Genomic DNA, 16,392 nt, shown 5'->3' with positions numbered 1-16,392 from the left:
GCAGTGCTTGGCTGATGGTGAATCTGCGTAATGATCACCGAAAGGAGTGTGATGTTAGGCGAACAAGGCGAATATCGCAATTCCCACATAACAACCTTGGAAGTCACAAGATTGAAAATCCTCCTCACACATGCTGCGTTGTAGCCTCCACCTGACCTATACAGCGGTGAGCCATGTAAGGGTTTTACAGCGGTAGCCGGCAGCTACAGGTTCAACGGCTTTTCCCTTTTACGCGATGGGATCCGAGAACCCGGTTGCGACATGGGACATCGGCCAAATTGCAACGGCGTCCGTGTCGTAACGGTGACAGCTTGGGTACACCGCTGAAGGTGAGTCAGAGCGAGTGAACAAGTCGCCGACGATCTACCAAGAAAGGCCGACAGCGTGGGTTGATTGACAGCGGACTTTGCCAGCGCTCGGGGCGCGGTAGGCATCAAGGAAAAATAAGGCTGCAGGCTGCATACTCTGCCCGCGGGACCCACGATCTGCAACAAAAGCAACGTGGTTTGTGGAATGCGGGCGTGAGTCAATGATCTGCCAGGGATTGAGCAAGCACTTGGACGCACGCAGAGGGCTTGCATGGACGTGTGATTGATATGCGCTTGCGTGCGTGAAAGTTGATGTATCGAAGGACGACTGCAGGTTTCCACACGTTGTACACACGGCAACGCGCAGCTTGCGTCAGCCGATGGCGTACATGGATGCCTCGCTTCTTGCAGGATGGATTGAGTTGACGTCTGACAGAGCTGTTCTTAGCATCATCGGTGTTTGCGAGAGCAATTTGATAGCTAAGCGATGGGTCTGTGTGCGTGCAGAGGACCGATTGCATGGTTGCTCAGGTCCGTATTCATCAGACCGGAATGCAGCCTTGATGCCTTCTGCCAATGACACGGAATTGCAGAGGACGAAGGACGTCGGCGTTGCTCAAAGTCAATTGGCAAATGAGAGGTGCCATAAAACCGAGGGACTCCCAGTCAGCACGCAGACAAGTGCAAACTGTATACGCCTGGGCCCGAGCCGTCTTTGGTCGCCCACTGCGAACGTCGGCATACTCATCCGAGTATCAAAGGTCAAACACCGTCAGGGTGCTGCGGCGTGCGACTCTGGTGTGGCTGCCCCCAACGTGGTGTGCCCGGACCCGCTCGGAGGGGCGGAGATTGGCGTCAATTTGCGGCGTAGGCACACAATGGTACTTCCTGTGTAACCGCGCGATGCGCAGGTTGTTGTTGGCCATGAGAGCAGAGGGGTAGTGCAATGCGACGCATACCGCTAACGGCTGCGCAGCTGCGGGCACGTCTGGCAGAGCGGTGAAGTCGTGCAACATGCGAAGCTGTTATGGCGACAGACGGTGCTGGGTTAGCGTGTGGTAGTCGATGCAGCGGTGGTTGGCTATACGCAGAGGAGTCATCTGCCTCAGCTGAAAGCAGGGCAAGGCTCCTGGCAGCATGCACCTGTGCCTGAAGGGCTTCGCGGCCGTCGTTGGAGCTAGGCAGGCAGGCGCAACCGAGCCAAATCACAGACTAGAGCCCTGCCAATATTCGCATTCAGACACCGCATCTGTCCTGCTGATTAGCGTTGCAAGATGAAGCGGCGGCAAGTATCGTCGTTCCTGCACAAGCCGGGGTGGTGCCGTGATTTCAAGGTGAACCGGTCACACGGAAGGTTTCGGTAGCTGCGGGACACCTGAATCTGCATCGCAGGTAAACGACTCGCATTATTGGCTCTCTATTCGACCTGTCAGGACTACGTCACACACAGCCCACGTGTGTACCACCAAGCGCTTGTGATGTACAGGTGCCTGATTGTGGAGGTTGCAGTCCTGGTGGCTCTGACATGCTGCCGCGCTTGTCAACCACCGGCGCGTCCTATCACCGCCATGTGCCTTAGCGGACAGCAATGGTGGTGTGCACGGGAACTATCGCGCGCGCTGACAACTGGGCAGCCATGTTAGCGGAAGATGCCTTGCGCCCAGGAGACGTTCACTTCAGCCCCCAACGCCTTCAGTGTCGACTGCCGACACGATTAGTGATCAGGAGCATGCTGTGGCGATGATTGGCACCCGGGTTTCACATGCAACAGAAGACAAGGTATGCGTGTAGTTGATCTGAGATCAAATGATTAATGCTATGAGACGATATTGGGTATTCCTCCTGGCTGTGATGCCGCCTGACCAGTAATAGAACTCCAGAAGCTAATGATGCTATGATGCCACACAGCCAATCCCAAGCGCCAACTAATGCATGTTCCAAAGCAAGTAATACGCTCAATATTAGAAGGACTGCGGTGTGTATGTGCCAAAATGAAGTAGGCGTCTATAGAGAAGGATCGTTCCGGACACCCGAGCCAGCGTGTGTTGGATATGCAGTCGTAGCCATGCTCCGATGTGAGTCAGACGAGCAGGTCCTGGTAGATGCAGCAATGCCACATGGCTGCAGGCCGTCATGTGGAGGCTTGTGATGCAAGGCTGAAGTGGTGTGGGATCGCTCTCCAAAGACAAGCGTAGGCTGCTTTTAACCGGATTTCGCGGCGGATGTCAGGTGAGTGACAGGGAGTTGTTCGGAGTCTAGGGCGCGCAGTGCGTCCAAGATCAGATCGTACTGGGTGCTGCAGATGCACTGCATGATGGCGGCAGACCAGGCGGCAAGGTGCGGGTCGATGTCGGTTGGTAGAGTATTAGGGTGGGGTGCGGTGGATGTTCGGGTAAGGATGCGGAGTTGATATCGATGTTGTGGTGCGCCAAAGCCAAGTGTGTAAGTCGAGCAAGACAGACATGTGAGTTGATGTTCATGTCGATGTCTATTTGGATGGGACAGGAGGCAGAGGGCGGGTTGGTGGTGGGCCAGGGCAAGGTGGGAGGTTTTGCGATCCCATGTTGGACTCCTCGTAGATGATGGCGGCCATTGTGTTGAGTTGAAGGTGAAGCTGCTAGGCTTGTGTAGAGCGGAAGCGTTGAGTAGGTTGTTGTAGTGTTGGTTGGTAGTGTAGTAGTAGTGGTAGTGGTAGTAGTCTTCGGCTCTGGATGATGAAACGAACTCTCCGATGGTGGGGGGTCAACGTATTTATGTTTGTGCTCAGATTGCAGACCCCCAAAATGTCGGTCAGCTACGTACTTTGACGATGTGTGTAATAATGCTAGGCAGGGCATGGCACGGCCCAAGCGGTGAAAGAGGCGTTGGGCTGATGAGCAGGAAAGGGGTGGCTCCTGGCTTGTGCATAAGCTAAAGCACGCCGAAACATCGCTGATCCTGGTCACTTAATGAGCAGGGGGGAGAAGAAACACGAACTCGCGCGTTACCGCCTTGTCGTTTCATCGGCCTCGTGACAGTGTGAAGATCGTGTTGATCCAATCCTGTCGCAGTATTGTCGCCGTCGCGGCATGTCCTTCGTACAACGCATCATCCTTCAGGCAAGGCAGCAGGCTCAGCGAGGCATGATTGACCCACGGCACGTTCGTTCTCTGTTCTGACATCACCTGTTCCCTGACACTACCGGCTTATTGCTAGCAGACATGGCTAGTGCGAACGGTCGTGTGAATGAAACGTAGCCCTCCTTTTCACCTTGACGGTGCGCAGGGCTGGGATCAGTCGCCGCCTTGGGACCGCTTGCAAGAGGGTTTGCTTGCGAGCGCTTCAGGAACAGGCATCGCTCGGTTCCAGTAGCCGGTGCGTGCCAGGAGCAAATTCTGACACACTGACAGTAAATTTCCGTCACACAATTTGCGACGTCGCCTATTTGCCAACGTCCGACACCCACCGACCTCCAGCGCAGGACGAAGATCTAGCGCCTATGCCGACCTTCTCCCGTGCTTCTTTGACGCTTCCACCCAATTTCGAAGCCCCCTAGAATTTTCCGCTCCACAATGTCCACAGCTGCTGGCGCCCGTGCTGGCGGTGTGAGGTCAGGCATGACTTTCCAGCTGCTGTCCTGAATCGACAGGCCGGGGTACACACGTTTGTTCGTGGGCAGCTAGGCTGAGAATGCGAAGCACCGCACAAAGGCATGTCATGATTATTTTTGTCTTTCTGGCTTGCCGTCTTCGTGCGACTCGTATTAATCCTGGCTCGCGCTTGTGACCGAGGTAGGAGTAGCTGCCGACGCCCAGTATGCCCTGTTTTCCAAGAACGTCCGGCGACCACAACTGGCTGGCAGTGGCCGCTCGATAAAGGTTATCAGTATATTCGGCTGGTCCGGAAGGACAGAGTTGAACGGGCGCCGTGCTGCCACTAGGCGCTCAGCACCGCAGAACACCATTGCGGATTGACGGACAACAGCACCGCAACTTGCATGTCTCAGCTGGTCAAGATCCACGTGGATGCCAGGGGTCCACGTCCGACTCCAGATAGGCGTTCCTTTGATTGAGATTCGCAATATGTATGCCTCTCTTTACCCCTGCAGCCTCCCCGATCGATGCCACGATTGTCGAAGCGTTTGCCCTGAAGAGCCTGTGCGCGACAAGCAGAGAATGTTCCTCATTCATCAGAAAGAAAGAAAAGTGCGGCGATGCGCTCATCGTCGAAGGTAAGCGATTAGATTTGCAGGGGCAGACGATGCGTCAAACTCAACACAGCAAGTATCGTCCTCACCATCGCCACCCCCTTCGGTAGTTCAGTAGCTCAGTCTCAACGCTTCCAAAGAGCAGCTGTTTCAGCATGGTGGGTAAGGATTGCGACGGTGTTACAGTCCAATGCGAAGACATGCGACAGCAGCGGAGATCTGGTCTCATCCCAGTGAAAGACTTTAGGGCTGACAAGCGTTCCAACCAACTGGCCAGCGCGGAGAGACGACAGGAGACCGAGCGTTAGCATGTCTGCCGTTAATTGACAGCCTGCAGCCCATAAGATTGGAGCCACAGAGTTGAGCTGCAGGGGCGGCCGCCATGCAGTAAGTTGCAGTAAGTAATCACGGCACCTTTCGACCGACAAACTTTTCATCTTGAGGCTGTCTGATTCAATAAGCCCTCTCGCAGTTCCCAATGCAGGACTGCCTGCAGCGACGAATGCGGCGTTCATGTCGCCGAAAAAGAAACATCGTATTGGCACTGAACTCTATCAGCCGGCTCCGCTTTCATCGATGTGACTAGCCGCACACCACGTCATTATAGAGATGGTGTTCATTCTGCCATGCTTTGGCAGCCATGGTGCGATAACGGCGGTGGATCAAGGCGATCGTCATCAGCAGATCAATAGCTTGTGTGGAGAGAACTCCAGGCACGCTGCTGCAGGTACGCGCACCAATGTCTCGGCGCCGCTGCCGCACTCAGTGTGGCTTACGCTCCTTCACTTTCGCGCGAAAGCGGATTGGGCTGTGCCAGGCCGGCGAGCCCGAAGCGCTATCTGGGAAAGGACTCGGACAAGACAAAGACGAGACGACTTTGGGAGCGTGTACGCCGGAGAAGCACCGAGTTCACGCTCGCCAAGGCAGTGGTTCCTCACATTTGTTTTCGATTAGCGAGCTGTGGAGCGGTGTCGCAATATTCAATGTATCGATCGAGCCCGAAATCTGCATTTAGATACAATAGCACGCCTGGTCGTACCGGAAAGCCGACAAATCCTCCCACCTTTGTCAATACATCAGCATCTCTGTGTGCTTTGTTTCAGATTCATTATCCTCATCAAGTCCCCATTAGGACATTGACCGCGTTTGTGGTAAGATGAGGCGTGCGTACACAAGATGGCGCGCGAAAATCGTGGCGCATGTTGGGTCCTCTGGGAGAATGGTTCACTAAGCAAGCCACCTATTGCGCAGGGGCTTCTTAAAGGACCGCGCATTTATCCGGTATGATGGTTCAGCACAGTGCGTTCCACGTGGATGAAGCCTGTCATGAACTTGTCGTGTTCAGAGTCGGCGAATCGTGACCGCCCTTGTTATTTTTGTCCCTGGTAGTCCGCGATCGTATCAGTCCACAGCTGTCATGATAGAATTGCCGGCCAGCTAGCACTAGCTTGCTGAATCTATTCAAACGGCGTCTTCATCGTCGTCAAGCTGTTCAGCCACAGCTTGCGTAGACACCCAATTCTCCAGCATTGCCTGGCTGGAAGTTGCGCCACTCGCTCCCGCCGGATTTCGCACGCCACGGCGCTTAACGACAAGACATAGAATACGGCCGTAGATACTGAAGCCGTCATATGATGTATTGAGACCAAGCTTTTTCTTATCATCTGCTTGTGGTTCCTCATCACTGGCCTGATCATCATCCCTTGTGGTGGCCTTCGTCTTGCTGCCATTGGCAGGAGGCTCGGGGACAAAAAGATCCGAACTTTCGCTGTCCGTATCATCGCCGATTCCATCATGCTCTTTGTTGCCTCTTCGGCGTCTTGGTCGTGCTGAACGTTCAGGCTGCTTTCCAGCTACGTCGGCTGCAGGGATATCAGCAAGATTGATAGGCTCGTCGTCCTCCTCCTCTCTGATGACTATCGGATCTGCGGCATCTTCGTTGATAACGACAGGCTGATCGCTAGTTCCGGTTGTCAGCCAGTTGGTGAGTTTGCCCGAGTTGCTCTGGATGCGGGCCTTGTCTTTGAAGATCTTTTGCTTGGTCATAACGGAGTGGCGGGAGGATAGGTCCGTCAAGAAGATCGAGACCTCGAAATCATCTGACGTGATGTTAGCCGTCTGAGTAAGACTGCAGCATATATGCGGGGATGCCTGTATCCTAGATGGTTCGACAAGGCTTCATGCAGCTTACCTTCAACGACAACATCCTTCACTCCCTTCTTTTTAGATTTGGAACCACCTCGGCCTTTACCCCGCTCGTTTTCTTCTCGCAGTTTGGGCAGTACAAGCGGTCGTATGGCCTGAATGACGCGTGGCAGTGCTGGATCATCGCGTTTCAACAGCCATGCCTCAGCGTCAGCAGGTCTGTCGAGATAGATGCGGACCTCGAGGACCGAATGTTTTGTAATCCGCAAGTAGCGTCGGAGTGGTGCCATGTTGGAGTTGTGAAGGTTTGATGTGGACGATGTAATCAAGCAAGTGCGACTGGGAGCATGGAAACCAACGATGATGCGTGTTCACGTGCACGCGTTCCGACGCTAGGAACGTTCCGATCGGCTTGCGCAGAAGTTGTAGAGAAGTGCGTCAGGGTCTCGCAGACCAACAGCGCACCGCAACACGGCACAAGACATGGTGCTTGAGCTTCATGTATGGGGCCCAGCCTTCGGCCTCCCCTCAATAGAGCCGGAATGCATAGCGACGGTGGCTTACTGCCAGCGCGTTATTCCCAAGGGAGACTGGACACTCGTCGCGGAGCACGACCCCACGGTTGGCGCCACAGGTACAGGACTGCAACCCCACCGTGGCCGAAGTACATTCTTACACAGCAGCAGAGAGCCTGCCGATCCTTTTTGATGACGATGTTGCGACCGCATCCGGCTTCGAGGATATCGTCGCATACCTCCGCAATCACCCTGCAGTTACCAATGACCTCGATGTCAACCTATCCAGTAGACAGCAGATCGACAGGACGGCGTGAGTACCCAAAGACCAAGTAATAGGCTTGCTCTAACGCACTTCCAGTTTTATCACGTTTCTCCAGTCCACGGCGACGCCTCTGATCGACCTGTCCCTCTACGTCTCTGCCGAAAACTACAACACCGCGACCTCGTCCGCTTATACCGCAATCCTGCCATGGTATGCCAACTACACCGTCCCGCCGAAAAGACGAGACCTTGCGAGAGCCCGGACGGCGCACATGGGACTCAGTAGCTTGGACGTGGATACTACAGCCGAGGAAGGCTTTGCGCCAGGTCGAGGCACTGCTTCGTCCGAATATGAGGCCGCAAAAAGGGCAGCCGGCATACCGACCGAAAGTCAGCCCAGCGCCATGAGCATGGGGCGTGGAAAGGGTTTAGGTGGTCTTCTAGGTGGCCAAGTATACGCTGCGCGCTTTAGACTGGATGCTCTGTCGGGTGAGCTCCTGGATCCCTTATCAGATCTATTGGGGAAACGCGACCATCTCTTTCGTGGAGAGCAGCCTTCTAGCTTGGATTGTCTTGCCTTTGGCTATCTGTCCTTGCTGTACTTCCCAACGGTGCCCCAAGCTTGGCTTAGGGAGACTATCCAGACCAAGTATCCACGCATCGGAGCATACATTCGCAAGTTGCGCAAGGAGTTCTTCTATACCGACGAGGTCGACCCTGTAGATGTCTGGTCTGTGTCTACTGGCGCGAAGAAATCCCTAAGAAGCACCTCTCTACCATGGACAGCAAGATCACAGACTCTCGCCTCTAGTACGGTAGCTAGTGCGAAGGAGATCTTGGGCAACATTCCTGGACTGTCTGCCTTGTCTCGACGGCATAACGTCGTTGTCTCACAGCCAACGCTAGTATCAAAGCGTGTCAGATCTGAGCTCCCGTCTCCGTTGTTCGTCAACACCCTCCTAGGTGTGACAACTGTATTCGCAGTGGGACTAGCATCACTAGCTGTGCACCACCGCCGGTCACCGCGGGAGGGCGAACTTATCTTCTGGGCTCTGCGCCCAACCACTGGCCTGGGCGAAGCAGGTAGCATCCTCAGTGTCTTCGCCAACTCGTTGCATGACGGAGCGATGTATTAGTCCTGAGCATGATGTTTTAACGATATACCATGGTTTTATGCACGATTTATACGTGGGCAGTAGATTTTGAGAAAACCAAGTTTCTGCCATTGGCCAAAGCTTGCCAGTGCAAGCGTATATTTGGAATTGCAAAGATAACCACTCTGCACCAGTGCTGTACACACGCGTCGCGGAACCTCCGGCAACGAAATCCATTCCTCTACAGCAACATGTCCACTGCCGTGTAGTCGCTGTCCTGGAGCATTGAAAACTTGCAGGAAACAACTATTTGAACCTTATTAGTTGCGCAACCTGATTTATAGACGACTTGAATGGCTCCTTACGAGGGTCTAGAGAGAGACGATTTCCTGGTAGTGCGGTTGTCATGGCGCCCATGGGTCCCGAAAACAGGCACACATCAACGTCACATCAGCCGGATCGGACATAGCCACTGGCGCCAAAGTTCTGGCCCCAAGCTAGGTAGGATCAGCGCAAGCAGGGCAACCATTGTCTGACTGTGTACGATATATGTGTCGCATGGGAATACAAACCACGAGAAGGGGTCTGGGTCGAATGCAGGTACTCAGGGTCGTAGGAGGATGCTCTATGCTGGTTTGGGCGTGCCAATGTCGCAGTGTGGAGGATGTGCATGATGTGAGGGAAGGTAGCGTGCCCGAGAACATGATCGCCACGGGGAGAGTGGGGCTAGGCAAACGCTACGTCATTGAAGTCCCCTAAACAAAACCTCCGTCATACCGCGACATCTCTGCGCCTTCCATATCAACACCGCGCCGCCCCCGAAACTTCAAGCACGACTACATTCCTCCAATCCACACTTGATCAATCGCCAGAGCACCACCGCCAACATGCACAGAACCTACAGCATGCGCCAGTCTCGCGCGCCCACGGCGTCGCAGATTCAGAGCCCCCCGCCCCCTTCGTCCTCGACCAAGAGCGGACGCTTCTTTGGCAAGGCCAACATTGGTACGTCCTCTAGATACGATTCTGCCTGCTTTGGTCTTGTTTCCAGTCCCGACGCGAATCGTGCGAGGAGCTTCGCGCAATGCCATTTTTGCACACCGCATATGCATACCTCGTCGCATGGTTCAGCAATGACGACCATTTCGATCGTTGATGCTCCCGGATAGCGTCCAGACTGTTCAAAAAATGCTTTGTTATGCTACAGTTGCTGACTGGTCCTCTACCATACAGGCCACACCTTCCGCCACAAGTCCGCTGGTGCCTTCGGACCCGACCTTGCAAAGAAGCTGTCACAACTTGTCAAGATGGAGAAGAACGTCATGCGCAGCATGGAGCTTGTTTCCAGGGAGCGCATGGAGGTCGCAGTAAGCTTGCACAACCCTGTGCGACTTTACGTAGTACTAACTGGCCACACAGCAACAACTCTCCATCTGGGGCGAGGCTTGCGACGACGACGTCTCTGACGTCACTGACAAGCTCGGTGTCCTCATCTACGAGATCGGTGAGCTCGAGGACCAGTACGTTGACCGTTACGACCAATACCGCGTCACCATCAAGAGCATCCGCAACATCGAGGCTTCCGTCCAGCCCAGCCGTGACCGTAGGTCCTCTACATGCGCGCTGTCCGATTGACGCTTACGTTCAAATAGGCAAGCAGAAGATCACCGATCAGATTGCTCAGTTGAAGTACAAGGAGCCCAACTCTCCCAAGATTGTTGTCCTTGAGCAGGAGCTTGTACGCGCTGAGGCCGAGTCCCTCGTCGCGGAGGCCCAACTTTCCAACATCACCCGTGAGAAGCTCAAGGCAGCTTTCACGTACCAATTCGATGCCATGCGCGAGCACTGCGAGAAGCTGGCCATCATTGCTGGCTACGGAAAGCACTTGCTCGAGCTTGTTGACGACACCCCCGTCACTCCCGGAGAGACCCGCCAAGCCTACGATGGCTACGAGGCTAGCAAGGCGTAAGTTTCTCTACTCCTTTCAATGAGAAGCCCCCACTAACATGCCACAGCATCATTCAAGACTGCGAGGATGCCCTTACCAACTGGGTGTCTCAGAACGCCTCTGTCTCCTCCAAGCTCTCCCAGCGATCGCGCACCCTTTCTCAGCGTCGCCGCAACCAGAACCGCAACATGGGCGAGGGTGTTGACCTCTCTGGCCAAGACCAGGCCCTCGACAGGGAGTCTGGCTTGTGGATCCCTGCCGAGCAGCACCAGGGCAACGGCTACGAGGGCGAAGATCTTGACGACGACGTCACTTCCACCATCGCTAGTGAGCACCAGCGCGGTCGCGAGGACGAGAGGGTTGTTGCTGCTTAGACGTCGCACTGACGGCTTAAGCAGTGTTCCACTCTCTGTCCACTAATAGTCCGTCTTCACGAGGACTGACGACTTATACCCCCGATGGAATGAGCGACGACACTGCAGTTTTGGATCCGATATATCCGATCAATGTGGCTTGGGCTATGTGATGGAAAGCTTTCTGGATGACCAATCTCACTAGAAGCTGAAGTCTGGTTTTGGGCACACGGATATCATGACTTTTTGACGATTTTCACCGCGCGTTGTATGAACCTTGCAGTAATAGTGTAATGAGATAATCTATATGCTTCGTTGACCATGATGCGACTGCCGCAGTTATCGTTGTGTGATTGAAGTCCAGAAGCTCTTATTCTCGCAGCACTATGCATGTTTGTATTTAATCTCCATCACGGCATACATTGACCCGAACCTGAAGCCCACCGGCCGGACACATTTCGTTCTCATCAACAAGCCGCAGCATCTTTTCATCGAGCCGGCCCGCCCGCCGATGTTCAATGTCCAATCTTGGTGCCGCCGGGTTCCCCAACACAGTCTGCCATCGGTCATTTGCCGACGACCCACTTTCGGCGGGTGAGAGATACCCCACCTAACCGGTTTCGCTCATAGTGCGGGGCAACCAGGATGAATGTCAATGACCGAAGACGGGTCTTTTGCCGGCCCAAGGCCATTTTCCCTGGGGAATGTAGCGGCGTGTGACGTTGGACTGTGGGGTGATGGGAGAGAAGTACGTGGTCGATGTTTTGTGACTGACATCTTGACTCCAACTCTCAACTTCAGACGTCAAATCGGATGTATCGCAATTAAGAAAGAGCTAGATACAGGGAACAGCATAAAGCAGAGTGACACCGAAGAGAACTACCGCATCTGTGGATAACGGCTTCCGTGCAGTATTCGTCGCGTCAACGTTGGAACCCAGTGTTGAGATAGGATACTTTGGGACACCAAGCTGTTCCCCCTTTCAAACCAAACCAGGAAGACACCACGAACACCACAACAATGTCTTCTAAACCCCAAATCGGCTTCTGCGGCCTAGGCGCAATGGGCATGGGCATGGCCACGCATCTCGTCAAGCAAGGCTACCCCGTAACCGGTTTCGACGTTTATCCTCCTTCGCTGGAGAAGTTCAAGGCTGCGGGCGGCACACCATCAACATCACTCTCCGATTCTGCAAAAGACAAGCCTTTCTACATCGTCATGGTCGCATCGGCTATGCAAGCTCAGCCCGCGCTTTTCGACAAAGACGGCATTGTGAACGCTTTGCCAAAGGGAGCGACACTCTTGCTGTGCTCGACAGTACCAAGTGCGTACGCGAAGAGTGTAGAGAAAGAGCTCGTAGATATCGGCCGCGATGATGTCCTGTTCATCGATGCGCCTGTTTCTGGTGGTGCAGGCCGAGCCGCAGACGGCACTCTCTCCATCATGGCGGGCGCCTCATCTGCCGCGTTTTCAAAAGGCCAATGGCTACTCGAAGAAATGTCCGCCCCTTCCAAGCTTTTCATCGTTGATGGCGGGATCGGTGCTGGCAGCAACATGAAGATGGTTCATCAAGTGCTTGCGGCAATCCAGATCCTGTCTCTTAGCGAAGCATACGGATTCGCTGCTAGACTGGGCTTGAACGGACAGGATGTGTACGACAAGGTGCTGGGGAGTACGGGCTGGAGTTGGATGTTTGAAAATCGCAGTCAGAGGACGCTGAAGGAAGACTATTTCCCGGGAGCGAGTGCTGTGACGATTATCCTGAAGGATACTGTAAGTAACCCTCCACCCTGGGGATCCCGAAGTGATGTGGCATTGTACTAACAAAAACAAAACAGGGAATCATCACATCCATGTCCCGCAGCGTAGCCTTCCCAGCCACCCTCTGCTCAGCCGCCGAACAAGTCTACTTCTCCGCCCTCGACCGCGGCTGGGGCGCCAACGACGACTCCGGTATCGTCCGCCTGTGGACCTCCGAGCCCGTCACCAGCATCCAAAGCAGCCTCTCAGCCGAGGACAAAGAAGCCAAGCTCCAGCTCGTAGTCAACCTCCTAACCGGCATCCACCTCGTCTCCGCAGCTGAAGCCATCTCGCTAGCCAAGCACGTGGGTATCCCATTACCGCAGTTCTACGAGCTGGCGTGTGATGCTGCGGGTGGAAGTGCCATGTTCAAGGATGCGGGTGCGAAGATGATTGCTGTTTTGGAGGGTAAGGAGGATGGGAAGGGTAAGGTGCTTGGAGGGTATGCGGAATCGTTGAAGCAGGCTGTGAATGAGGCGCAGGCGATCAAGTGCCCTGTGTACCTTGGTACTGGAGCGCTGAATCTGTTGTTGCAGACGGGGAGCGAGTTGAGTTTGGGTTCGTTGCTCAAGTGCTACATGCCATAGAGTGGGTATGGTAATGTGAGTGATGTGTATATAGTGCAGGTTTGGAATGAACAGATGCGTATACTCATAATGTTGTTGTATTTTGCAGAAGTACATTGTAAAGTCCGTTTGTATCTCATCCTTTGACAATGGTCGAATTGCCTGTTCTCGAGCCTTCAACTCCTGCTGTCAATATCGATGCGCCTGATACCTCTCTTATTCGCCCTCGCGATAGCTGACACGTCCATTTACTGCATTCCACTAGCAGAGACTTGCGATCTCAGCAACTGTCACCATGCGTCCTCTCGACCGCCATTCCCGCATCTATCTTCTCTCAACATCTGCAAGTATGGTTTTGCCGCCATCTTCCTCCTGTACGTCTCAGGCATGCGTGGCTCTGACGAGAGCGCTGTTCGGGTAACTAAGCGGGGTGTCGGACCCGGTGCTAGCGGTCTGACGCTGGTTCTGAGCGCGTGGCGCGATCGTGCTAGAGACACGATATCTTTCTGAGTCTTCAAGATGAAAGCTCCTAGTATCTTGGGGGTATTGTTCTTCCCTGCAGTATCATGTCCTCATTTCCATCTCAAGATCCCTAGTCTCTCTGCTCAGTTCTTGTACATCGTCTTGAGCCATGATCTGCGCGCTAGCATCCAGATCTTGTATGACATTCTCTAGGCCTCGTACTAGGGCTTCTATCTCGGCGCGTTGTGCGGTGACGGTCGAAAGCAGCTCGGTGTTTGACTGCTGAGTCTCGACGAGCTTAGTGTTCATATCGGTCGCCTGCTTCTCGAGGAAAGGCATGAGGTGCGCTAGATGTATTTCGGCTGGAGTAAGGGTATGCGGTCTATGCCCTCGAGTCAGTATTCGAGAGTAACAAGAGCGGGCGCATTCGCAAACTCACGGCACAGGCGTTTCCACGGGCCCACCGTTGGCACTCGCTTCGGCGCGCTTCTTCCTGAGTTTCGCATCCTCTATGCACTGGTCGAGCGAGTTGAGCAGCCTAACGACATTCCTCCTCTCCATGATGTCCTCGAAGTTGCTCTTCCATGTCCGGTCCAACTGATCCACAATCTGCCCTCTCAGGTTGTCCAGAACCTCTGGGCTATACTGTGCAGCCGTTGGGAAGCACGAAGCGAAGTTCTTGGCCGAACACTTGTCTAAGGTCGCTTTGGAGGCTTGGTTGAATACATTGATCAGACCTTGCGCGCGCGGGCCGGGTGCGTCTGCGATGGGTCGAGCGGGTGTGGGAGATGGAGAGCGCGATTCTGGATTCGTGGCGGTAGGCATGATGGTATAATCGCAGACTGCGACGGATTTCGATGTACTACGAAGCCAGTCAATAGCGGGCGCATTGTGTCCATCGCTGTTTACTCGAGAAGCGCGCTAGTCCACGCACGTGATCGCGTGTCCCGCTAAGCCAGCCCCACTTATCCACAGGCACCTGGGCACAAACAACGATTTTGAACTTGTTCTGTTTGTTGACAAGAACCTGATCATTCACTAACCGAGCACAACTTACGTGATTGAATACAGCGTTCTAGGATACTTGTGAAGCACAGTCAAATCACAGCCAGATCACTACCAGATCACAATCAGATCACAGCAAGATATCAGCTACTACCAAGCTCTCACACTCTCTGCTCAGAAGATGGCACAGCCCAACTCTGGCGTCGCTGCCCAACAGAGCGCTAACCATCGAGCAAACGACACTGGAGCCCGAAACCTTACTCTGGATTTGTACGACTTGACTAACCTCCGTGCATTGCCTCTACATTTCTCTCTTTCTTGCTTCTACGTCGCTTCTTCTACCTCATTTCTTCTACTTCGCTTCTTCTATTTCGCTTCTTGGATCTTGACTAACCTTCCGACTAACCTTGTAGCAAAGGACTTCAGATCAAGGCCCCTGTCAGCCCCGAACAGCGCAAAAGCCTACTGGATCTACCACCCACTGTCCTCTGTGGCATTATCCAGGCAACCGACTACCAGACCGCCCTCCGCCTCTGCCAGACTCATCGCCATTTCCGCCCACTGGTCGAAGTAGGCTTCTCTCATGGCCTCAAGCTCCAAGACAAGATAGCATTCGTAGTGAGGCGCGCGCATGCCAAGTGCACCCCATACACCCTTAACCCGTACACCAAAGGCCAAGGTTATCTTGGCTGCCGGCTATGCTTCCAAGTCTACCCCATTCTTCCCAACGACCCCGAATTCGACGACAACTTACTGGGCGTGTGCAGAGACTGCGACCTGACATGCGGCGTACCCACAACAGGGGATGAACACGACGACCTACTCCGGGGAACGACATACCGTCTCCACTCAGATCGGCTTGTGCGTTTCTGTCTGGTGTGCGGACACCTTGTCTACCAAGATCCTCGCCAGAACCGTCCGATCATCTGCTGTCCTTGTATCAAGGATGTCTCGGTGGGCGAGCATCTTGCTGCCGTCAAGGCCTACGAGGGTTGCGCAGGTGAGTTCTCAACATACCCTGGAGCCTACATGATGCTAACAGAGTGAAATAGTTCACCTCTTGACATACCTACCAACCTACATGAGGTTGTTCGATGAGCAAAACCCACCTACATGGCCTGGGTTCGAGAATACAGACGACCAACGCGCCTTCCAACCAGAAGAGGTGGGAGAGCTTGCGGACGACATTGTCTTCGCGGACAAGTTTTCGGCCAAGATGATTGGCATCGAAGTCGGCAAGCTGGAGCGCCAAGCTTCAGAGAAGAAGCGCGAGGCTGAGGAGAAGAAGCGCGCTCTGGCTGCCGACGAGATGAAAGCTTGTCTGGAGAAGATTCGGGCGAGGCAGGTTGAGCTGAAAGAGGCGAAGGCGAAAGCCAGGATTGAGAGGGGGGTTATGTTTACGGTTGAGGAGGCTTTGTTCTTGTACAAGAAGGGGGAGGAAGAGGGGTTCCCTCTTGATCTTCAGCTGAGGCGATCTCGCATGGGATGATCGCCCAACTTGGGGCTGAAGAGAAAGCGTTGAGATGGGTTGAGATGGGTTCATGTACAATAATTAGGTAGTGTTTCACATAAAAGACAACGTCAGTCACAACAAATCGTTGATTTCCCTTTCTTTCAAAACTGTAGAGGAAGAAGAACAAGCTTTGTTTACAAAGGGTGTCCACCATGAGACAATAATAATGAATGGTAACTATCCACGATAAACCAGCAGCTATCCACACGAACGAACAAGCGCCAAAGTGCAGA

General features: G+C 54.0%; 6 protein-coding genes across 6 annotated transcripts; 4 read left to right on the top strand and 2 right to left on the bottom strand.

Annotated features, from left to right (window-relative positions):
* Nucleotides 1-5,955: 5,955 nt before the first annotated feature.
* Nucleotides 5,956-6,929, bottom strand: J4E90_006528 (uncharacterized protein; the record flags this gene model as incomplete). The annotated part of the gene is made up of 2 exons (XM_051436073.1): nucleotides 5,956-6,593; nucleotides 6,686-6,929. The coding sequence occupies 2 exons, from the start codon at nucleotides 6,927-6,929 to the stop codon at nucleotides 5,956-5,958; spliced, it is 882 nt and encodes a 293-aa protein (XP_051289867.1).
* Nucleotides 6,930-7,122: 193 nt separating this feature from the next.
* J4E90_006527 (uncharacterized protein) lies at nucleotides 7,123-8,554 on the top strand (the record flags this gene model as incomplete). The annotated part of the gene is made up of 3 exons (XM_051436072.1): nucleotides 7,123-7,273; nucleotides 7,326-7,467; nucleotides 7,516-8,554. The coding sequence occupies 3 exons, from the start codon at nucleotides 7,123-7,125 to the stop codon at nucleotides 8,552-8,554; spliced, it is 1,332 nt and encodes a 443-aa protein (XP_051289866.1).
* An 845-nt stretch (nucleotides 8,555-9,399) lies between these two features.
* On the top strand, nucleotides 9,400-10,834 carry PIL1 (Eisosome core component; the record flags this gene model as incomplete). The annotated part of the gene is made up of 5 exons (XM_051436071.1): nucleotides 9,400-9,517; nucleotides 9,746-9,879; nucleotides 9,932-10,115; nucleotides 10,165-10,477; nucleotides 10,528-10,834. The coding sequence occupies 5 exons, from the start codon at nucleotides 9,400-9,402 to the stop codon at nucleotides 10,832-10,834; spliced, it is 1,056 nt and encodes a 351-aa protein (XP_051289865.1).
* Nucleotides 10,835-11,833: 999 nt separating this feature from the next.
* On the top strand, nucleotides 11,834-13,200 carry J4E90_006525 (uncharacterized protein; the record flags this gene model as incomplete). The annotated part of the gene is made up of 2 exons (XM_051436070.1): nucleotides 11,834-12,586; nucleotides 12,652-13,200. 2 exons carry the CDS (start codon nucleotides 11,834-11,836, stop codon nucleotides 13,198-13,200), a joined length of 1,302 nt encoding a protein of 433 aa, XP_051289864.1.
* Nucleotides 13,201-13,743: 543 nt separating this feature from the next.
* J4E90_006524 (uncharacterized protein) lies at nucleotides 13,744-14,466 on the bottom strand (the record flags this gene model as incomplete). The annotated part of the gene is made up of 2 exons (XM_051436069.1): nucleotides 13,744-14,023; nucleotides 14,081-14,466. The coding sequence occupies 2 exons, from the start codon at nucleotides 14,464-14,466 to the stop codon at nucleotides 13,744-13,746; spliced, it is 666 nt and encodes a 221-aa protein (XP_051289863.1).
* A 361-nt stretch (nucleotides 14,467-14,827) lies between these two features.
* On the top strand, nucleotides 14,828-16,135 carry J4E90_006523 (uncharacterized protein; the record flags this gene model as incomplete). The annotated part of the gene is made up of 3 exons (XM_051436068.1): nucleotides 14,828-14,916; nucleotides 15,060-15,646; nucleotides 15,699-16,135. 3 exons carry the CDS (start codon nucleotides 14,828-14,830, stop codon nucleotides 16,133-16,135), a joined length of 1,113 nt encoding a protein of 370 aa, XP_051289862.1.
* Between the last annotated feature and the right edge of the window lie 257 nt (nucleotides 16,136-16,392).

The sequence above is a fragment of the Alternaria incomplexa genome (assembly GCF_024043165.1).
Source record: "Alternaria incomplexa strain BMP 0042 chromosome Unknown scaffold_9, whole genome shotgun sequence".
Taxonomy (NCBI): domain Eukaryota; kingdom Fungi; phylum Ascomycota; class Dothideomycetes; order Pleosporales; family Pleosporaceae; genus Alternaria; species Alternaria incomplexa.
Note: the sequence above shows the minus strand (reverse complement) of the source record. Positions and strands in the feature narration are given on the sequence as shown.